The sequence below is a fragment of the Triplophysa dalaica genome, chromosome 9 (genome assembly GCF_015846415.1).
Source record: "Triplophysa dalaica isolate WHDGS20190420 chromosome 9, ASM1584641v1, whole genome shotgun sequence".
In the NCBI taxonomy this organism is placed as follows: Eukaryota; Metazoa; Chordata; class Actinopteri; order Cypriniformes; family Nemacheilidae; genus Triplophysa; species Triplophysa dalaica.
This window is the reverse complement of record NC_079550.1, coordinates 10,788,504-10,811,015: the sequence shown is the minus strand read 5'-3', so window position 1 is coordinate 10,811,015 and position 22,512 is coordinate 10,788,504. Positions and strand designations below refer to the sequence as shown.

The following is a 22,512-nucleotide window of genomic DNA, read 5'->3' as shown; positions in this document are numbered from 1 at the left end:
TATGATTGTCAAAAAAATGATATACATCTCTTCTTGTGTATATTTGCTTAATAAAAGACTTGCACACAGAATGCTTTTAATAAAAGGTGGACGAATCAGCTGCATGTGTTTACAACACAGGTACCAAACACTGAACACACATGCAGTCTTGATAGGACAAGTACAATAAATCATTCTCGAAAAGGTATCTTTTTTACAAATTTATACAAATAGAGTGGTCCCTGCTTTTACTGCTCTCGTTTTCGAAAGATTACATTCTCTTAAAATAGCATTCCTGTGTCATTTGATCACGACAATACATGGACACAACGTGTGATGTGTTTGTCACAGTTTGGCAACTAATGTAACAAGTTTTGAATGCTGATGAATACTCTGTTTTTGTCACATCTTACAATGGCATTTAAACACTAGTTTCTGGAAAAGAAAATATATTATAACCTCAGTACACTTGTAAACATTCTTAACAATATTTAATTGTAAACTGTTTTTTATGATATTAAAATTGTCTTTCATTCTTTAAAATGTGTACACAAACACTATTATACAAGCACTTGCTTGCTGTAAAGTTGTAGTGAACTGGTACGGTGAGTTTCACAGTTAGGAACAAACGCTTGGAATGAGGTATATCTGGGGCCAAGAATGCATTCTTAATGCAGTGAATGTATCTATCTGCTCTCTCCATGATCCTCCTCCACCCATGCAACAATCTTCCCTTCCCATCCAGGTATCACGGCATCATCTAAAAACACCTAAAAGACCAAAAATATATTTAATTTCCACAGTTAAGCTACAATTTATTTTATTTTGTTTTTAGTAAAAAAAGTTCACATATTTGGGAGAACACTTAAATGTCAAATTTTCATGGTTGTTGCTGTATTTTCTCACCTCCTCTTTGACGGTTCCGAACTCTGGATCCAGAGATTTGAAGTGATATCTGAAATTGCCGTGCCTGTCCACAGCCAGTTTAAAGTCATTTAACGTGACCTCCCCCAGCCTACCAATAAAGAGAAATTTGTCAAAAGTCATTACACCACACCATATGTAGTACTAAAACATTTCGAAAGGAGGCCACATGGTCATTCTTGCAGTCACCTCTTAGGGATGTTGACTAGGAAGGGTGTGAGAGATCGATCGGTGTAGTAGAGTACTTTGGTTGAGGCTGCTGCACTGAGAACAGGACTACTGTGAGAATGGGCCATCTCTAGAAGAAATGATGCCATCAAAACAGTGTACCACATTAACCATGAGTTACAAGAACAATAGCATTCAGTTATGAAGAAGTGAGACCCACTAGAGCTTGATGGCCATGATTCTCGGTCTGTGTGATTGGCTTTGCGTCTTGGTGATCTTGTTGACCACTATATGGAGACAATGAAGAGTTATTGCATATTCCCACCATCATATGACTTAAGTAAGGCATTGATTTGTCTTGATAGTGATGCTCAATCTTGCCTTTCTCTCCTGCCTTTTTTTGGACTCTGTGGTATGGAGGCGGTCCACTATACTGGCCACGCCCTGTTCCAGTGTGTCCAGTGTGTGGTGCTGTGGATCATGACCACTGAAACTGTCCCTCAGACTGCGCAGGGCGTCTCGAACTAACTGCAGCTCATCTGCCTGACACATACATATACGAAAAATATCTACCCAAAGCAAAGATAAACTTGAAGCAAATGTTCAGACAATATGAATAATGCTATAACTTACAATTCTGTGTTGGAAAGGTGTGGACGACGTAAACATTATATGACTGTAGCCATTATTTTCACAACCTGACAACTAGAACAAACAAGAGAATGGCTGTAAAAGCATAGACAACACATCACATTTAAAGGATTGTTTACAAAAAACTTGCATTGTTTACTTTTTTCGTTACAATTTTTCTTTGTCCCTTATTGGACAACTCTCCCTGAAAAGCACGCAGCACGCCCACGCAAGGAGAGCAGGAGAAGGAGCATGTGCAGACAGCACTTTCACTTGTGTGCAGGAGAGAGAGAGAGAGAGCATACGTTCGGGAAGTTCAGGTGTTTATTTGTTTACTGCATTTGGGTTTATAACGCAGGAGTTGGAGATCGTTTGAAACTGATATATGGAGCCGTCCCAGCACTAAAAGATGCCGGACATGAACCGCATGCGTGAGTTAAACTGATGTCTGAGTTTTGTTGGCAATGGGTGCGCGCATGCTTTAGTTCAACCTATATACTATAGGTACTCAAGATTAATATGAGATTGGCAGAAACCATGTGTTTTAGGGCCACTTTAATGTTTGCATCTTTATGCGTAGGAAGAGACATCTTAGCATTTGTTATTCTATGGCTATAATACATTTGACCTACACGACTTTCATGCAGAAATATTTAAACACAAAAACATTTCAAAATAAATGTTAATATTGCTTGAAAATACAAATAAACACTTAGGAAAATGATCCCATTATTCAATAACATAGTTCATTTAGTTACCCTGTGATAGCTTGTGTCATTGATCCTGCGCAGAGCATCAACCAGTTTTATTTGCTGCTGCTGAATGAGTCTATCTTTATGCCCAAGATCCTTCTAAAAGGATAAGTTCATTAATAATAGACAATGTAGAAGCTTATCTAACCAATGTAAACATTAAAAAGCATAAAATACAACAAACAGGATTCAAGCAAAATAAAAAACAGGATGATTTTGCCTACTTTGTATTCACTCAGCAATCTGTTTCGTTCAGACAACTTCCTTTCTAATTCCGCCTAAAGAACAAAATACAACTTTTAAAATCTTTACAGGTTTAATACATTAATACACCAAGTGCAACATACTATTTTCTTCATGACAAATATTGGCATTCATCACACTCACATTCTGTCCCTCCAGATCCTCTCTGGACATGCTGGATCTGAGCAACTCCTGTTTCAGCTGCAGAACTGTATCCTCCTGTGCAGACATTCTCTGCTGCAAAGCATCCTGGGTAGAAAGATGAACACAAAGCAAACAGAAGATGAAATTACACAAAATAAAATCAAGTGTGGCACACTTTGCAGTAAAGAGTGAATGAAACTAAACAAATTAATTTACCAAAAATCAAACATTAAATTAATTTTAGTATACAACAATAAACTATAATAGAATGCAAATGGTTGCTGCCCTAAATTTACATCTACGCAGTTGGCTTTTATCCAAAGCAACTTACATTGCATTATCCTATACATTTGTTTCTAAGTATGTGCAATTCCCTGGGATTGCACCCACGATCTAGGCGTTGTTAGAGCCATACTCTTACCACTGAGCTACAGGAAAGTTCAGTGGCAAAAGTTGAGGTCTCACCTTGACAGCCTGAAGATTTCGTGCCTCCTGCTTGTACCTTAAAAGTTCTCTCTGGAAAAAAAACACAAAACATTGTTTTAAATCACTTGTTGTGCTTTTATATACTGCATAGTAGTTACTATAAGCTATTTTACATCACTAAGGTGAAATTACCTTCAGATCTAAAGACTCCTCCATGCTCTGGTCCAGGCGACTGCGGACTAAAATCTTTAAAAGTACGGTAAGATATGTTATTAAAGTAACAAAAAATGTGTTGCTGGCTAACAAACAGAATACAGTTTTGTAAATGAAGCAGAATGATGAATTACCAGCTGCTGCTCTGAATTGGCCCCACAGTCCCCAAAACTCAAAGTAGATGTTTGCTCATCTTCAGGTAGTGAGCCATGCAGCAACAGGGCCTAAACGCAGGTATAAGTTGTGTTTCTAAAGTTGTGTGAATGAGACAGAACTATCTCTCATTTTATTTTTTAACACTATTTATCCCGTATGTATTCGTGTGAAGTTAACTGATCAATTTTATAAAGCAGTGACACAGTACCTTCTTGTATATATGATGTAGGCTATACTGCTATAAATTATATTTTTTGATGAAATTATGTGTTTCTGTTTTGTTGTTTGTACTGTGTGTTTGGAGGTACAAGCTATAATTTTTCACAATAATGATCCACATTTAGGGCTTTAAGATATAAAAAAATCTTTTATTATTATGATTATTTTAGGAAAACTTTAATCAGCTTACCTGAAGCCTTGTCACCATTTTCCTGGTCTCCTGCATGTCCTTCTCCAGCTGTTCCTGCTGGGCACATAGCTGTTCCTCCCATGGGTTGTTCTCATCCTTCCCAGCATGCTCTGGGATGGGTGACGGCTCAGTGGCTGAGGATTTCACTGCATCCTCTGTAGTGAAAGTAAATATGTGATAGACAAATAAAACACGCATAGAAACGGTTGTCAAGCAAGCATGGATCCTACCTGAGAGGCTTTGTGGTTGCACTGTGTGGTTCCCCACTTGTTCCCCCAACTCTTCAGATTTGGCATATACTCCTATATACTCCTCCTTGGGTGAGTGTGTGGGACTAGATGAACTGAGACTGCAGAAGAGGTTCCAAAATATATTAAGTAAGATAACAATGTATCAAGATTCATTCAAATGAATTGCCATTGAGGTGCATGCTCCTAATGTCTTTGTTTTCTGCCCTGATGACAATGAAAAAATATGTTTGCTTTATTAACGTGAAACTAAAAAGGTGGGGAAATTCCACATTGGCATCATTTCTTTTGGTTTCTTCAAGTTTTCAATTTCAGACCACACCAGCACAAAGCATTCCTCAGCCACATGTAATTCATCTGTTTTCAGCAGAAGTGAAATGAGAGACTCTTTTAACATCATCTTTATCACCCCAAGCTGTTCCTTTTAGGAATGTGATGTTAAATGGAAACCGTGCCAAAGATTTAAAAGAAACAGTTAAAAAATATATTTTTTAGGAACGCAGGTAACCAAACAAACAACCTATCGACTTCCCTTGCATAGACAAAACCATTGTCCACTGACACATTTCTCAACATATCTTCTATGGTGTTTCACAGTGGAAAGAGTCATACATACAGGTCTTGAACCACATGAGGGTGAATAAATGATGACAGAACTTTCATTTGTTTGTGGAAACTATCTATTTAAAGACAGAATAACAAAACAGGATAATGTAGAGATGCAGCAGGCGATTAGCCGATTCAATCCAATGTCATTTGCATAAACTGAAAATTACATTTTGATAAGGACTATTAACCAGGATTACAAATAGTTGATTAAACTACTGAAATCGCTACAAGCGATGTTTACACAGGAAGGAAATTACAACAGAAAGCTCCTCTGAGACATGTCATTTACTGTATGTGCTGATTATTAATACACAGAGGAACATGTCTATCAATAGCAAACCCCTCTTGGTATAAAACATCCTTCTCTTCTTCCACATAATTCATTTAGGATCATGCCAAGGGTATTATACAGTCATTCTAATGCATTAAAGACGAAGGGTTGGTTATTTACTTAGCTGCAATGGTTCTACTGTAACCCATGCAATGCTGCAGGGTTACATTGGCCTGCAACTTGCCTGAATATGCAAATTAATAATATGCATATGACAATTCAGGAATTCTACATTTTGAGATCCAGTTGGTCCACATCACAGATAAATAATGTAAAGGTAATACAACATTAATGCTTAAAAATAAATATTACCCCCGGCTTTTTACTGAACTTGTATGACCTGCTTTATGATCTAGACTGTAACAATAGCCCACATAAATGTTGACGTTTATATGGACCAGATAGTACAAATCCAGTAATCGGTGATATTGACTGAACAGAACGCGCAGATGGCACTGACCACATTAAAGCCAATTTGATTTCTGGTTGCCAGGCGCTTTCACAATGGCAAGCAACACCCACACATCAATCTCCGAGACTGAGACATGCATACAGCATGAGTGGTAGAACTGTATTTTGAATGTCTCGTTCTAAATATCTAAGCACACCTGTTTGACATCAACGACTGATATAGACAATAGACATTAGCTTTGTCTCATTCAATAAAAAGGAATTTGAGGAATGATGAGGACACAGGAAATGAACATCGATGGGTTGTGGAATTTCATTCATACCATTTCATTTGCTTGGCTCCCATGATGCTATTTGCCTTTCTAGCCTCCCATGCTGGTCCAGCCCAACCCTTGAGGTTTGAGGAAAGAGTGTGTCATCAACATAACACACGGCAAAGCACCGCTCCAAAGGGTGTGCACATTACCGACTAGCAAAACAATACCCAACGTCCACGTAGCTCCCTAATGTAGTTTGTTGATGATGAAGAACAGTTCCCTGCCCATGCAGATGTCTCAGTTCATGAACGCCCAGCCTGCTTGTTTGGCAGGTCTTCCTTTCCTTTGGACAGTCTCACTGTAAACCCCGATTAGACGCCCTTACGGTTATTTCCACAGATTTGATGATGAAAATCCTGATGGCAGACAGCATATGTTTCTAAAATGAGATGACCGAGATAATCCCGTTTTCAGTTCTGAGCCCTTACAAGGAAGAAAAAAGCATGTGAATTGTATGCTGTCCCTTTGAATCTTCACGGTCTCTCTCAGACTGCCTTCTGTAACTTGTGTAACTCCTATTTTTCATTTCTGTTGCTCACTGAAGGCAGTCGGTGAGGGATTTTTTCTCTGCCCTTATGCGTCTCGTCTTTCCCCTCCCTCGTTCCTTTTTCAGGAGTCTGATGTGGTTCGGCTCTGCTGTGTTTACCATCCCCTCCTCCATCTTCACCCCTCCCTCTCACGAAAAACGGTGGGCTCCTGGGCGGAGGGGGATGGGTGTGGGAAGGCTGAAAAAGTGGGCGTTTCCAGTAAGCATGCTGGTGGGTTGTGTCTGTGTGAATACTTCCAAAAAGTATGCATGTTGGAATTAGTGTGATCGATTCACTGTGTGAATTACATTTATATGGTCAAATTTGTATGTGTGTGCATGTGAAGGGGTGTCTGGGTCGGAGATATCGTGCAGTGGGCTGCGCATATAAGAGCAGGCATGGGGTCTTGAGTTTAAGGCTATAGTCTGGGTCGCATCCCAATTCTACGCCTCCTCTCTCACCTCTTATTGTATAATTTCCAATAAAAAATTAAGAGAATAATAAAAAAATCTCTTTATCCATGCTGTGTGTATTTAAAAGATGTCATGTTTTTCAGCAATTACTGAAATCAAAATAACACAGGGGAAGTTATTTGATAGTTTTTTTATTATTTTAGATGGACAGGTGTCCTACATTTTACTTTAACCATCCATCCATCCATCCATTTTCTACCGCTTATCCGAACTACCTCGGGTCACGGGGAGCCTGCGCCTATCTCAGGAGTCTTTGGGCATCAAGGCAGGATACACCCTGGATGGAGTGCCAACCCATCGCAGGGCACACACACTCACTCATTCACTCACGCACTCACACCCTACGGACAATTTTTCCAGAGATGCCAATCAACCTACCATGCATGTCTTTGGACCAGGGGAGGAAACCGGAGTACCCGGAGGAAACCCCTGAGGCACGGGGAGAACATGCAAACTCCACACACACAAGTCGGAAGCGGGAATCGAACCTCCAACCCTGGAGGTCTGAGGCGAACGTGCTAACCACTAAGCCACCGTGCCCCCCGGTTTACTTTAACCAATACATTCTATTTGCATTTATTGACAATTGTGTTGGTATATTGGTATATTGTTATTTTAAGTTTCCATTCATTTAAGTAATAATTCAACTGATAATTGAACAGTTTCTAACAAGTCAACATAGTCTTTATTTTAGTTAAGTTTCATTAATGTACATTGCAAAACTTGCAACAATACCATGCATGTATTTTAATACCATATACTGCCTTTATTCCTGTATGCATCTATTATTATTTTTAATTATATTGCATGTGAAGCTGGTTTGCAACAATGAAAATGGTGGAAAGCACATTTAAACTGAATTGAATTATTTGTACTGAAGTGCTAATTTGATAAGATGGACAAATCTGTAACGCATGCATTATTGCACAAGTCAGTAATATAAAGTCCTGAGTGGTTGTTGAAAGAGTGAACATATTGAATTTCAAGTGGAATTTGAAAACAGTTTTACTGAAAGAGATTAGTCATATAAGGGACATTTTTGGGCAACTATACGAAACAGAGCACTACTCAAAGCTATTTGAGAATTTACAGAAATCCATCTGCTTGCTTGGTGAACTAAATCAAAATGAAGGTAGAGAGCAGCACAAAAAGCTTGTTCACACAGGACACATTCTTGCGTCCTTTTATAAATGTTTTAAACATTCTTATAGGCTATAAGTGTGCCAGACTGGCATCTTTACCCATTGCCATGCATCTCACTCCTTTTCAGTGGTGATTTTTTTAACCTGTGGTTAAAAGATGAAAAAACTACTTGTGGTTAAAAAAATAAATTACGTCAAGAGATGCATTCCTTTAGCTCTGCTGCATTCCGCTCACTATACTTTTCTACACTTCCTGTGTGAAATGCCTTTTTGGTGTACTGTAATGCATACTTTTTTAATTATGTTGAATGAAACAGACCTGACACATTCTGATTTGCATTATGGTCCAAACCCCTGCAAACTCAATAACTCATGGACTGAAGAGTTCATTTTCACGCCTGTAAAGACTGAATGTGAATAATAATTTTTAATAGAATACAAATATTATATATCTGCCTGAGTTATCATCTGATACTGTTCCATCCTTATGGGAGCAGATTTTATCTGAATATGTCCTGTCCAGGACACAGAGGCAAAATCCCTCTTGGCACTAGAGCTTGCCGGGGATGTGGCCAGTTGACAGAGGCTTTACTCCAAACCATTTTAACTCAGCCAGGCAAATATTTTTCCAGGCTTGTGATCAGAGGGGCATTAAAAACCATTCAGACCCAGAGTTTGAGACTGTACGATCTCAAAAAGAGGGAAGTGTGATTAAACAGGTTTTTGTTCAATTGAGCCAAAGGGGAAGAGGGCACCAAAACACACTTTACCTCATAACTACAGAAGGATCAGGGGTGGCTGGGTTGGTAGCTGACATAACATTTATGCTTGGACCATAAATACAGGGCAATTGGCAGAACGTACAACAGATCCACCGAGAACTTCAACCACTTTGTTTTGATACAATGGATGTTACTATCCAGCATCCCTGGTACCGTCGGCCTTGGCTCCTTGGCTTTTATCCTTATAGGATTAATGATCAATATTTTGAGCACCAACATGACAGTGAGCTTTTATCACCGCTTTACTCCATGTTTCTCTATCGTCCATATTTCGGGCGGTTCCCAAACTGGTTTGACAGCGGAATGTCAGAGGTGAGTTAAACAACTGGACTTAAAAGTGCAACTACTTGAACTAGAACATTTAAAAAGCAATTGCATTGTATTTTATTTAGGTGAGAATGGATAGAGATCGCTTTGTTGTCAATCTGGACGTAAAGCATTTCTCTCCAGAGGAGCTGACAGTGAATGTCAATGACGATTATGTTGAGATTCGTGGAAAACATGATGAACATCAGGTAACAGACTCAACCTTCTCAATTTCTTTTTACCATTTTGAATCTGGAAAAGGCATCCAATTAAATTATAATGGTAGTTTTCAACCTACTAAACACACATGAGAAATGGATGTATAGGTTAGGGACAGTTCACCCAAAAATCTAAATTCTGTCATAATTTACTCAACCTTGAGTAGTTACAAATCTGTATACATATATTTGTTGTTCTGATGAACACAAAGACATTTGGAAGAATGCTTGTAACCAAAAAATGATTTGCTACCCTTGACTTGCATATATGAAAAACTACAATTGTAGGTAAAAGTGCTCCAGAACTGTTTGTTTTCCTACATTCTTTAAAATACCTTCTTTTGTGTAACAAATCAAAGAAATGTATGAAAAATGTATAAAATGTATAAACATTCATAAAAATAATTTATGAAAAAAGTGTTCCAAGGACACTCGAGGACAGAATTTTCATTTTTGGGTGAGCTGTTGCTTTAATTTACCGCAGTTAAGCAAACAGTGCCTTATTGTTTCTCTTTATAAGGATGAGCATGGAATTGTCGCACGGGAGTTTTACAGGAAGTATAAGATCCCTGCAGGTGTAGATCCAAGGGCCTTCACCTCCTCTCTGTCCTCTGATTGTGTGCTGACCGTCTGCGCACATCGCCACATGGATGCCCTTGAGCGCAACATGCCCATCACCTGTGAAGAGAAGCCACCGGTTCAAAATTAAACCTGTCTATAGCTGCACCTCTGCTTCTTATCTCCAAAAACATACGGCAACTTCCTCACCTGATGAACTAGGCATTCAATTAAATGCATTATTGTAACACAAAATAACCCAGAAATGCTACAGAAGTATGTCTGTCCAGTTTACATTGAACAATATCACACATCAACACACTGAAAACAATTTATTTACGTCTTTAAATGCCGGTTTGGTTTGTTATATTTATGCCTACAATGGACATTTGTATGTAATCATGTGGTTTGACTCGAAAGAGTATAGAAGCTTGTAATTTAGGCTTTAGGAGGAAACTTTAGTTTACATTTACAAGTTAAAATGGGATTGTGTGCAGCACTGGTCTCTACATTTAAAGTAAATAAAACACCATTTTTATAAATGTGATATGACTTATAGCTGCCATCGGTTAAATCTAAGCATTCAATTGTGCCTTGTGAAGTATACAATATAAGAAAGCAACATCCAAATATAAGGCTATTTGATACAGGGGACAAAAACTAATGGACTGAGTCAGCTGCATGTGCTTTGCTGATAATTGTTGCACTTATTGGACAGTAAAGGAAATCTCCAACGTGTCATTATGCAAAGCCAAGCTTTATTGTAAACTGTACATCTGTTTAACAAGACAAACCTTCCTTAGTCAGTGGTGTAACAAGATGACAGAAAAACACACTGACCAGTTAAAAATGATGTAATTTGAAAGTAGAATCTTTGGTATGGACTAAAGAACACAATAACACAATCTTGCTTGCTTACTCCGCTATCATTCAGAAAGTGCTTTATTTGATAGTTTCCACTCCATTTACAGCGACAACTCACACAAACTAATCTATATCATGAAAATGATGCTGGCTTATATATGACAGTAGGTATATGTGATGAGAAATAAAATGACGCACATTTGTTATCACCAACATTGGACGTGTATCTTTGTTTGACACCTTTCAAAACACTATAAAACATTCATTTCAAAACGCTTGATGTATTAAAAGAGGCTATAAAAATGCTCTGTGCTAAGATGCGGTAGTCTATTTTTTCTTCATCAAAGTACCGCGAGAGCCATTGGACAGCACTACTTTTGACTAGCTCTCACGGTACTTTGATGTCATAGGAATATTAGTCTGCGCAGGACTGCGTGAAGTCGAAGACTATGCCCTACTCACTTCAACTACCTTGATTTGTAAACTCTGTTTTCTAATGTGACCGTTTAAAATACACCTGTCGAAGGAGCTAAAAATAAAACAACAACAACGTACTTTTCTCTGTATCTGGAGCGATGTTTAGTATGATGTCGCCTTCCCGAAGTGCCCTTCGTAGGGCGATATATCCCGTTTGGAAAGCACCACAAGTCTCTTTTGTAGTCAAGTACAGTAGTTGGTGTTTACCGCTAGATGTCGCCATCTATCCGCGCTTCAGCTCTCTTGCCTCTGTCTGACACACGGCTGCTTTTTCCGGTTGAACTGTGGATACGTGGCTGTGTTTCTTTCAATATTACGGGTACAGCCGTATTCCACTGTCAGAACAGACCATAAGTTATAATCGAGACATTTTCAGTTTTTGATACGACTGAAAAGTGTCCGTTACTGAGGTCATTGACGGATCATCGCGTGAAAGGGGGCAGAAATGGTACGACTGTTTGTTTGTTTTGGGTGTTTAGCAATGTTTTGCTAGCGGTTAGCATTATAGTTAATCTCACTTCTGATGTGAAACTTTCAAAACTTTTTCTATAGCAGGTGATACGTTGAAATGTCTTGTTTGTATTTAATGAATCACAAATTGTTGGTAGTTTTTAAATAAATAACAGTGCTATGCTGCTAAACGCTAGCCAGCTAACGTTAGGTGAAGTGTCAATACGATTAATTACAGATAAAGTGATTCGTGAGCATTTTAATTGTGAGTTTCTGTGTAACACAGCTTTAGCAACTGTGTACATCTTTAGATGTTGATGGACTATTCAACTAACGATCTACAAATTTAGGTTTATTATACAAATGTTGACGAAAGAAAATAAACTGTGTGGAAAATAAATAGAATTGGGAAGCTAACGTCAATTTACGTAAACTGACCGGGCAACTGCTAATTTGATATGTTCGTTTCAATTAATTTGACAAAAAAATCCATCTTCATTATATATTTTTAAACTACATCTTTTGTCATTGCTTTATTGAGAGTGTTACATTTTCAATGTTAATATTTTCTAACGTTTTCCATGTTTATAACATCTCTGCAGGTGCTTTTAGCAGCGGCGGTGTGCACAAAGGCTGGTAAAGCCGTAGTGTCACGACAGTTTGTGGAGATGACTCGAACCCGTGTCGAGGGCCTGCTGGCTGCCTTTCCCAAACTCATGAACACAGGGAAACAGCACACTTTTGTAGAGACAGACAGTGTGCGCTACGTCTACCAACCCTTAGAAAAACTCTATATGGTCCTCATCACTACTAAAAACAGCAATATTCTGGAGGATTTGGAGACTCTAAGGCTTTTCTCCCGAGTGGTAAAAATTCATTTTTATGCGTAAAGTTTGCTTCTTTGAAGTATCCTGAATAAATGATCGGTCCGTGTCTGGTTTCAGATCCCTGAATATTGCCGTGTGCTGGAGGAGACGGAGGTTTCGGAGCACTGTTTTGATCTCATATTTGCATTTGATGAGATCGTAGCCCTGGGCTACAGGGAGAACGTTAATCTGGCTCAGATTCGTACTTTTACTGAGATGGACTCGCATGAGGAGAAGGTTTTCCGGGCGGTTAGAGAGGTAAGGTATTCCCTTTAGTTTCATGAAACATCGAAGGCAAAATTGCTCAAGACTTGGGTGTTAAACAAACTCTGGCGCTTCTGATTTTTCTCGATCTTAAACTTCAAAAGACCAAAGAAGGGGAAGCGCGGGCCGAGATGAAACGCAGGGCTAAAGAGCTGCAGCGAGCAAGACAAGATGCTGAACGATCAGGGAAGAAATCCCCAGGCTTCGGAGGGTTTGGAAGTTCAAGCATGAGCAGTGTCACGTCAGGAACCATCATCACAGACATGATAGAACCAGAGAAGCCTAAAGTGGCTCCTGCTGCTGTCAGGTAGGTGCTTTAACTGTGAAGGCCAAAGCAAAACAGGAGCATACAGAAATTAATCTGCTGTGTTTTTTCTGTAGGCCGAGTGGTCCGAGTAAAGCGCTGAAGCTGGGTGCCAAAGGAAAAGAAGTGGATTTTTTTGTGGACAAATTGAAATCAGAAGGAGAAAATATCGTATCATCCAGTGCGGGAAGGAAAGCATCAGATGCTTCTAAAGTCCTTCAGCCTCCAGTGAACATAGAGAGGTATTGCTTCCTGTTTACAGGGCATGTGTCACGTGATGTAACTCTTATAAAATATTAAATTCTGCAGCGTGCCTATGCTGTGACACTTTAAATTAAAAAATATTTTTGAAGCCAATTGAGAAAATACATTGCGTTTACATGCTTCATTGTCTCTTATTGATATGAGCTTCATATCACTTTTAGATTTTATACGACACCTTTAAGTTGAAATTTTCTTTCGCTCGAAATCAGTTGGATCTCGTCATGGAACATTTCACCCAAAAAAACTAAATTCTGTCTTCATTTAGTCACCATCGAGTTGTTCAAACTCTGTATACATTTCTTTGTATCGAATTTCGATTTAAGCGTGTGTAAATAATGTCATAATATTTATTTTTGGGTGAACTGCCCCTTATATAAACCCTTTGTTTGTATGAACACTTTTCAGTCAATCGCATTACAAATAGATTATTTGGTGGTGAACATAGCTACTGTTTTGCGCTGCATACAAACAAGTCCTATGGATATTAAAATCCTTTTGAATGTTGTCATTTGTGTTCATTGGGGATAGTGTACATCTGAGGGTGGAGGAGAAGATCACTCTCACCTGTGGCCGGGATGGTGGACTGCAGAACATGGAAGTTCTAGGCATTATTACTCTGAAAGTCACTGATGAGAAAGACGGCCGTATTTCTATACTCATCAACAACAATGATAAAAAAGGAGCCCAGCTACAGGTGGGTGAGAAATAGTGATGCATTTAAAAATAGTTAATTTTGTGCAATAGCCGGTTTAAATCTGTAGCAGTAAGTTGCAAGTAGCTATGTGGTGGCCCATCCAGTATTTATTCTGTCATAAATGTCCTTCTAATATTGTTTTCTTTTTCTGTCATCCAGACACACCCACATGTTGATAAAAAGCTGTTCACCACAGAGTCTTTGATTGGTCTTAAAAACCAGGAGAAGTATTTCCCCCTCAACACTGATTTGGGAGTTCTCAAGTGGAGGTTACAAAGCGCAGATGAGTCTCTGATTCCTTTAACCAGTGAGTTGTCATTTTCTGGTTCAATTATAATATTTTAAATTCATAAACAAAAGATGTGTTCACATGTAACCTATGTAAATGTTTCCTCAGTTAACTGCTGGCCTTCAGAAAGTGGAACTGGCTGTGATGTCAATATTGAGTATGAGCTTCAGGACGAGGAGCTTGAACTGAATGATGTCATCATTACTATTCCTGTGCCGTAAGTTTACTTTTAAATCATTTTACAATGGGTATCTGACAGACTTCTACTCTTACTTCCTGTTGCGTGCACGCACACTTAAGTGGCAAAGATCGCAAGTGGGGCTATTTGTACCCAGCCACAGTCTGTTGAGGCATCATATAAACGGGCTGTTTGATCATGTGATCTTGCAGGTCAGGAGTAGGTGCTCCTGTGATTGGTGATCTGGATGGCCAGTATAACCATGACAGCAGGAAAAACATTCTGGAATGGACATTGCCCATCATTGATAATAAGAACAAGACCGGCAGCCTGGAGTTCAGTATAGCAGGCAAACCCAATGACTTCTTCCCAATCAATGTTTCTTTTGTATCCAAGCGCAACTTTTGTGACATTCAGGTAAGTTAGGCAGTCTCTAGGCCTGTTGTCCCATTATATGAGTAAACCGTTATGATCCAATGACATATTAATTGCAATTGTTTGTTTGTCTGTTAATCATTAACAGTTAATAGTAATTTTAATAATCTGTTCTGTTTTTGCAGGTGGCCAAGGTTACATATGTGGAAGGAAACAATCCTGTTAAATTCTCCACCGAGACGTCATTTGTTGTGGACAAATATGAGATCCTGTAAATGTTTTCAGAAGGAAGAAGTTCGTTTCAGACAGCCAGCGGAAAGATTCAGAGGCCGTGCTGTACATTAACAGAACTCTCAAAACTTCCTCTGCCGAGTGTTTCTGTATTTCTGTTTGTCTGAGAAAGATAACTAATCTGGGTTTTATATCAACTGGAACTTCACTACTAGCACCTTCCAGCAAAGACAAAGGAGATTGAAATACAGCCTTGCACCTGTAGACATCAAGGTAAGATCAGTGTGACATACTACAACAGGTGTCCCAAACCATGAAACAAAAAATACATTAAAAACTGGATTCTTGCACACTTCTTGTTGCATGATAAGAAACAATATTTATACATTTCTGTCATTTCTTTTCACTCCTCATGAATCAATTTGGCTCAATGGCTATTTGTTTTTTATCACTAGATTTTGGTGGTTCTCTATATTGGATAAAACCTAATATTGAAGTACCACATGAATGTGCTTGTTCAATGCTCTACCCGAAACTGACACTGCATTAAACATGCAGTTCATTTTCATTCATAACTAAATCTTTAAAACAGTATCTGCTGTACAGCTGTTTATTATCATGAATATATCATTGTCTACATCAACAAGCACAAACAATGCTATTTGCCTTTTAGTGTTTTTTGTTTTGTATTTATGTAATCCTTTATTTGAAATTATATAAACAATGATCGTTTTTTTCTGTTTTTGTAAGTAATGTAACAGATCATTCGTTTAAATGTTTTATTGCTTTACTTTTTCTTACCTACAGCATTTGGAAAAATACAAAAAATATTATCTCTCTGGCTTTATGGATGTTATCAAGAACAGATTTATTTTTTGTATTTTCATGAGTAAAATACATTTATCGGCGAACACTTAAAGATGATTATATTAGCAACTACAGAATGCCAAGGGGAAGCATACAACATTCCATTCTGCTGTAAAATACTTGTGAAGACTTTAAATGAATAAAATAAGTTTAAGTAAGAGTTGTTTTGTGAGCTTGTCCTGTTCTAAAAATTGGAAAATTTGGGCTTCATAGGATTCATAAAAGCTTTGGGTGTTTGGCCAGCTGTTTATGGGTGATTCCTGCTAAATCAAAAATCACTGTTGTAACTACTGTTCATAATTATTAAGAATAGTACAAAAAATAGATAAACAAACCTCTTTTCCTAAGCATTCACTGATGCCTCTGATAATGAGAGAGGTGTGCTGTTACTCTTCTATGTGATCAGATTTTCATCTGATGAATGAAAAACAAATCCCATTGATTTATACAGGGATTTGGGGCACCATAGTAACCACACTGTCACATGCTAAAACCTTAATGACCCCATCAACATATTAAAACCACTCGTTGGCATGTGTGCATTTCATTTTTTTTTTGCAGCAACTACTTTGTCCACCCAGGGTACTGTTGTCACCTTAGGCCCTCAGAACACCTTAGCAAATCCAAAACAACATGCAATAACAATCAAAACATAAAATCACATAGAACACCTTAGCAACCTGCAAAAAAACACTCAGAACATTAGCAACCAATTAACAACATGCTAAAAATTCTGTTGCCATCTTTAAGAATCCTCTGAAAACACATCCCTTCAGTCAACACCCGACCGATTAGTTCTGACTTCTGTTTCTTTTCTACAATTTCTACCCTTAAAGATGTCAGATTACATTTATACGTGTTTTTCTGTGTCTTTGGTGTGTTACAAGTTGTTCATTCATGTATTAGACACGTAAAGTTGCAAAAATTAAAACGTCGGAACAAAAGCTTATATCTTAATGTGAATGCTCATCCAGACTTGCCTTAAAGACCGCGTTTAACCCTAACAAATCTACGTATCCTTTCAGTACATTGCTTCGGAACCTGATGTTCAAATATGGTAAGAGGTGTTTAATTTTTGTCACATGCTTGCTGTATTCGACCAATCACTACGCACTGGTTAACTGGCCAATCATAGCACACCTCGCTTTTCAGAGCTATGAGCTTTGTAAAAAAATCTCCGTGTTTAAGAGAGGCGGGGCAAAGAGGAAATACAAACATGCACAGTTTATGGTAATTACAGCTGTTTGGAACCTTAAATCATTATACACATTGCATTACATCCCGAACCAATGATAATATTCATTTTAGCCTTTTTCAAAAAATGTCAAACTGTAGCTCTTGCTGTTGGTTTATTGTTGTGTTTCTCAGGGAATAGAAAGTATAATCTTATAATCATCATTTTAAACAGCAACACAGCCTATCTAGATTGAACTTTCTGATGTTGTCTAATCCATGAGGACCAATTGTGGGGCAGGGCTGACAAAACATAATGGTTGATTTGCAAACTTGATATAAAGACTGAAGGGTGTAGGCTGCCCAGTTGGGGACTGACCTAATTTCCTGTCTGATCGCTCACAGTGAGGTGAAGCCTTGGGGGAGTTTGTGGAGTGATGCGTGGCCGGTGACTGTGATGGCGAAGGAAGTTAAAGAGTTCCTTGTACACACCACAAGAGCATCTGAAAAAGATTGTAGATCTCGCACCATCAGCCGTTGCAGTAGGCGACCATATGGCTCCCTTGAGTAAAGGGGTGGGGTGGCCCTATTTGGGGTTGAGGAAAAAGGGGAGGGGTGTTAATGACCCTCTCCCTGTCATAAAATAGGGCGGGTATTTCTTATGGATGAATGAACAAACAGACAAGTACTGAGCCAGGCTTTGTTAAGGGTCACATGAAAAAGTTTTAAGAGGCCAGAGAGCGTAGCAAGGGCTGAGAGCTAACACGGTCACCAGGGCTTTTGATATCAAGAGTCTCGAAAACAATATTTTAATTATTTACAAAGTTTGAAGAGTTAATGGTTTGCCAGTGCTGGTGTCATATTCAGGTTGGCTGAAGAGGAATACAACATGTGCTGAACGATTTTGATCCCATCTGTACACGGGATGCCTCCACCAGGCTGGATTCTGATATGATGCTTAAGAAAGTCCGATTTCAGGCAAGTTTCTTTCTGTTACTGAGACTGAACCGCATATTTTAATAGTGATGTCAATACCGTAGGATTTTGGATTCATGTAGTTTCTTCAGAAATGTGTGGTGTCACATTTATTTTTGGCCTGCATTTGGCAGTAGCTTATAAAACACTTACAGTGCCTTTAAGGTATAATTATTTTCCCCCGTATGTGTGGTACGATCAAACTCATGACCTTCGCTCCACCATCTGAGCTGCAGTAACACTGAAAAGACCAGAATCTGATTTATTGGTTTTGGGTTTTTGAGGTGTTGACGACATAATGACATTCTTACAGATCAGAAGAATGCTTTCCCGCAGTAAAAGCGAGAGTTAATTTCTTCCCCACCTGTCATAGCTCCCCCAGCTGCCCCGATGAATCCCAGCAGTGCTGACAGGGCTTTAACGTCACCTGCAAGAGGAAATTACATGCATTCTGAGTGAACGTGAGGAATTTCTATTGCAGGACCCATCAAACAAAACAAACAGCAGTCTGACTTGTAGCAGCTCAGTGCCTTTGTTCAAGACTTTTCACAGTCATGTGTTGTATTAGGAATGAGAAAAGAGTATTTGCTTGCAGTTTTTCTTCCAAATGCATTACTAGCATGTCTGTTTCAAGTCAATTTGTATTATGATAATTCTGTGACAAGAAATAAGTGAAGTTTACCTGTTTTATGACTTTTAGTTGAATCAGTCAGTAGAGTGCGCTGTTGCTGCATCAATCACACGTTGGTATGTATTTTCATAGAGTTTGTTTTTGGGAAATATATCTTTCAAAAAGTTCCCTCACCTGAGGCAACGTGTATCTTATTTCACTCAGTCTTGACTAATTAAACACAATCCACAGTCTCGGATGAAACCCAAATCGCACATTTTGTGTGTTGTTTATTATTAACTTCATAAGAAAAGCTCAGATCCCTCAAAGCTAATCATTGCAATCGAGCTCCTGTGAAGTTTGTTTTTTTCTGTTGTTTAGAGCAAACATCACCAGAGGGAACGTGCTGAACTTTGTTTTTAATTGTGAAAAAATATATTTTGTATCTCACATTATTTTTTGCGTGTATATTGTCTTTAGGCCTTTATAGTTATTTCGTCACAGGCTCCCATTTGCATATATGGCAGTATATTCAGATCTCTCTATTTACGTAATTGACATGTACAAACAGGCATCAATGTGTCGTTTAATGTAAATCAAACTTTCTTGTGAAACTTAATAAGTCTCTGGGGAACAACAACTGAGGCTTGATGGAACTTCTCTATTGAACATCTTTTTTCTTCACGTGTGTGAATGTGATGCAACATCATTCGTTTACAGAGAAAATCAGGCATTTTGAAGAGACGAGGCCCATCCACAACATTCAAGTAAAATCGTCAAAGGAACAACCAAAATCCCTGTTTTAAAGCATTCCCCATAACCTTGAAACATCAAGCTCATTTTGGCTGGCTTAGAGCCAGCAGACCACTCAACATGCCCCTCCTAGAAAGAGAGGGCATGAATTGTTCTGAGAGTCAACATACAATACCAGTGAGAGAAGAAGAAAAGAAACCCAGAGACAAAAATGCATTTGTGACTTTAACAGACCGGTGACAAATTTAGGATGTTTAGCAGACTTCGACTAGAAAATGAGTAAAGAAAGTTGAGATATTTCTGTGCTGTTAGAGGGAAGCACTTGATCCAAATTGCCTGCTTTTCTCCAGTGTAGCGCCAGGAAGAGTCAAGACTGACACAAGTCTAAACAGTGACAATAGCAGGACTGACCTGAGGTCTCGAATTCGCTGGCATCTTCCCAAGAGACTCTCAAACAGAGCACTGAGGCAGCAAATGCCCCTTGCCCATCTGCATCAGTGAGTTTTTCGAATATTCTAAAGAGCCTTGAAATGGACTTACTACTGCAGCAGGGGTCTCTGCAAGGTTACCGAACAAGCCAGGATTTTTTTGAGTGAAAGAATGAGCGTCTTGTGTGCAGGCTAGGAGTGGTTGACAGATCGGAAGGCAAAAATAGTGAGGGGGAGTGAGACTGTGTTTTTGTCTCTGTTAGGACTGAACTTGTGCAGGGCACAACCTCACACTTACTGGAGTGACAGCACAGCATCTCGCTACCACCCAAGTTGGACGCCGCCCAACTTGATAATGTTTTGTTTTTGAGGGGGCAGGTGTTTACCTGCAGAGGGTCTTGTTTCATAGACGCACGTACGGGTAAGTCTGTTGTATTGCTTGAAGATATGTCTTTGTGACCTTGGTTTAAAGGTTGAAGTTAACCCATTCTGTAGCTTTTGAATAACAGCATGTGCTGCAAACATTTGTGTAGGTCTTTTAATATTGGTTTTCTGGATTTGTCAGAGGGTGGGTAGAGGGAACTTGTGTCCATCAGAGAAATGTGTAGTTGTAAAATATTATAATTGGGTCAATCTATGAAACAAATGATAACAAATATTTTGCTGATTCTTTGGAATCATTCTGTGAAATTTTCTGCATCTGAGAACTTTACTAAAATTATAATAATGTTATAATTGAAATCAATAATTCAACAAATACTGTAATTTTTAAATACATTAATATTTCGTTAATATATGAAAAGTTTTAATTCATAAATATTTCTTATAAAACAATTCAAGTATAATAAAATTGGCTGCACAAGTCATTTAAACTTTTTACATTTATTTACACTAATTAATCCCATCAAAATAAAATTGTATCTTATATTTATGTTACAGGAGCAACTCACTTCTTTTAATATTGAATTGAAATGGTGTGTAAAGCTTATTTGATTGTACTTTTTTGCAAAACAAATTCAGTGTACCATTGAATAATTTTGAAAGATTCATGTTTGTGTCATGACAATGGGATCCTTCGTTTGCTTTATGGAAATTATAGTTTCTTTTAATATTAAGTGAAATGGCCAGTATAAATACAAAAATCTGTTCCAGTTTAATCAGTGGTGCCATACATATCTTCTTATTAAGAGAAAACGTAACATTCTCCAGCCAGTTTAAATATGTGAGATTATCGGTGCTCTTGGAATAATGTTTGACTTGGCAGATATGAGTCCATGCCTTCTACCCCGTCAAAATGATCTGTGTCCTTGTTTCTATCAGAGCTGGAGACACAACATAAACCCACTGTGAGAGATTTATGGCTTTGGGGAAGCTAGAAAACAAGAAGGTGACCAGGTCTGTGCACTGTTTGGTTGGGATATAGAAAGAGCCAGCAAACTGTAGTTGCCACGTTAATAACTCCCACCCCAATACAGAGCGGTCCATTGAGCCTAAAGAAATGCAGGGGGGGAGTGAGAGGGGTTTTCCGTGCAAACTTGGGAGAACTTTGGAGGGTCAGTGGTGAGTAAAAAATGCTCCATTGATTTTGGTAATGATAATCGACCCTCTGTTCTCCAGGTTATCTGTGTTCAAAAAGAAATGTGAATTGGATTGAAATCACACAGGCCCTGCCAATGAGCGTGTGGAAGATTTGAGAGAACAAGATGTGTTGCTGGAATTCATTTGCTTGAAAGACACAGAGAAGTTTATTGCTTGGAAGTGAGCATTTCCATTACAGTTGTGGAAATTGCTTAATAATTGATGCATTTTACAGACATGAATAATTCTTCAAATAGCTTGTTTCTAAAAAACTTTGTCTGTTACTCTTATTGGTAAATTATTTTCATCTAAATCCATTTTAAATTGCAAAATGAGAATATGTTGGAGTTTCCCAGACAGATGTGTGTGGTCTTGCAACATTTGCTCTTCATAGAGCCAGCGTCCAACATTTCCAAGCTCTCCCAATGGATTTTTCCCACTTTCCACTATCTCTCTCTCTAAAAAGATCCTTTAAAACATTTTCCTGAGCATCGTTACTCACTGTTATCACCCCTGAACTCATCAGCTCTGCTTGGAATGTAACTCAGGTCCAAAGCTTTGGGATTTGAAAGCTCTTGTGCTAATGGAACTGAGGTCATCTCGCTGCCGGACAAATGAAATTGTTATCAGATCTGCGTTATGTCTAAGTCTTGTTGGCTCCAGCAGGGGTGAATAGGTGGAGACAGGAGGAGTTTGTCTAAATTGAGTAAGCAATGATGTCATCCTTCTTGGATCGTCTCCTGTACAGTGTCGAGCTCACGCTGTGAGTTAAAGACCAAAATAGTGACTTGCATCATGAAGATAATGTTCAGGCTCAGGCCGAGACTGAGAAACAGGGTAAGAAAAAGAATAGATGGTCCACCAATAGCAGTGGAGGAAGTTTCCATAAGGCGATGAGATTTCCAA

General features: G+C 38.6%; 4 protein-coding genes across 5 annotated transcripts in view; 3 read left to right on the top strand and 1 right to left on the bottom strand.

The window, feature by feature from the left end:
* Positions 1 to 610: 610 nt before the first annotated feature.
* On the bottom strand, positions 611 to 6,608 carry dixdc1a (DIX domain containing 1a). Its single transcript, XM_056757745.1, has 15 exons — positions 5,967 to 6,608; positions 4,275 to 4,393; positions 4,045 to 4,199; positions 3,614 to 3,703; positions 3,459 to 3,512; positions 3,306 to 3,356; positions 2,841 to 2,945; positions 2,678 to 2,731; positions 2,460 to 2,552; positions 1,705 to 1,776; positions 1,453 to 1,614; positions 1,292 to 1,358; positions 1,093 to 1,201; positions 886 to 994; positions 611 to 749 (listed from the first exon to the last, which is right to left on the bottom strand). The coding sequence occupies exons 1-15, from the start codon at positions 5,987 to 5,989 to the stop codon at positions 666 to 668; spliced, it is 1,347 nt and encodes a 448-aa protein (XP_056613723.1). The 5' UTR covers positions 5,990 to 6,608; the 3' UTR covers positions 611 to 665.
* Positions 6,609 to 9,007: 2,399 nt separating this feature from the next.
* cryaba (crystallin, alpha B, a) lies at positions 9,008 to 10,117 on the top strand. Its single transcript, XM_056756017.1, has 3 exons — positions 9,008 to 9,196; positions 9,277 to 9,399; positions 9,929 to 10,117. The coding sequence occupies exons 1-3, from the start codon at positions 9,008 to 9,010 to the stop codon at positions 10,115 to 10,117; spliced, it is 501 nt and encodes a 166-aa protein (XP_056611995.1).
* Positions 10,118 to 11,546: 1,429 nt separating this feature from the next.
* arcn1b (archain 1b) lies at positions 11,547 to 16,249 on the top strand. The gene is made up of 10 exons (XM_056757716.1): positions 11,547 to 11,755; positions 12,360 to 12,623; positions 12,702 to 12,881; positions 12,992 to 13,194; positions 13,269 to 13,433; positions 13,984 to 14,149; positions 14,309 to 14,456; positions 14,547 to 14,655; positions 14,829 to 15,033; positions 15,177 to 16,249. The coding sequence occupies exons 1-10, from the start codon at positions 11,753 to 11,755 to the stop codon at positions 15,264 to 15,266; spliced, it is 1,533 nt and encodes a 510-aa protein (XP_056613694.1). The 5' UTR covers positions 11,547 to 11,752; the 3' UTR covers positions 15,267 to 16,249.
* Positions 16,250 to 18,014: 1,765 nt separating this feature from the next.
* Positions 18,015 to 22,512, top strand: part of phldb1b (pleckstrin homology-like domain, family B, member 1b) — a 56,098-nt gene continuing 51,600 nt past the window's right edge. The window contains exon 1 of one of the 2 annotated variants that reach the window (XM_056756589.1): positions 18,015 to 18,240. In XM_056756589.1, coding sequence (XP_056612567.1) covers positions 18,214 to 18,240 — 27 coding nt within the window. In that variant the 5' untranslated portion in view covers positions 18,015 to 18,213. Of the gene's footprint in view, positions 18,241 to 20,324; positions 20,450 to 22,512 lie in introns of those variants that run through there. The other variant, XM_056756591.1, reaches the window with a different exon arrangement.

What these genes read in the sequence shown, in the direction of transcription:
- dixdc1a (XM_056757745.1), bottom strand. Translation starts at nt 5,989, where the DNA reads ATGGGAGCCAAGCAAATGAAATG. An exon ending in GCAACCACAAAGCCTCTCAG is followed by an intron (nt 4,200 to 4,274) that starts GTAGGATCCATG and finishes CTTTCACTACAG; the next exon opens with AGGATGCAGTGAAATCCTCA. An exon ending in GAAATCTTCAGGCTGTCAAG is followed by an intron (nt 2,946 to 3,305) that starts GTGAGACCTCAA and finishes CTTTCTACCCAG; the next exon opens with GATGCTTTGCAGCAGAGAAT.
- cryaba (XM_056756017.1), top strand. Translation starts at nt 9,008, where the DNA reads ATGGATGTTACTATCCAGCATCCCTGGTACCGTCGGCCTTGGCTCCTT. An exon ending in TTGACAGCGGAATGTCAGAG is followed by an intron (nt 9,197 to 9,276) that starts GTGAGTTAAACA and finishes TATTTTATTTAG; the next exon opens with GTGAGAATGGATAGAGATCG. An exon ending in GAAAACATGATGAACATCAG is followed by an intron (nt 9,400 to 9,928) that starts GTAACAGACTCA and finishes TCTCTTTATAAG; the next exon opens with GATGAGCATGGAATTGTCGC.
- arcn1b (XM_056757716.1), top strand. An exon ending in TTTTCCGGGCGGTTAGAGAG is followed by an intron (nt 12,882 to 12,991) that starts GTAAGGTATTCC and finishes AAACTTCAAAAG; the next exon opens with ACCAAAGAAGGGGAAGCGCG. An exon ending in GTGGCTCCTGCTGCTGTCAG is followed by an intron (nt 13,195 to 13,268) that starts GTAGGTGCTTTA and finishes TTTTTTCTGTAG; the next exon opens with GCCGAGTGGTCCGAGTAAAG.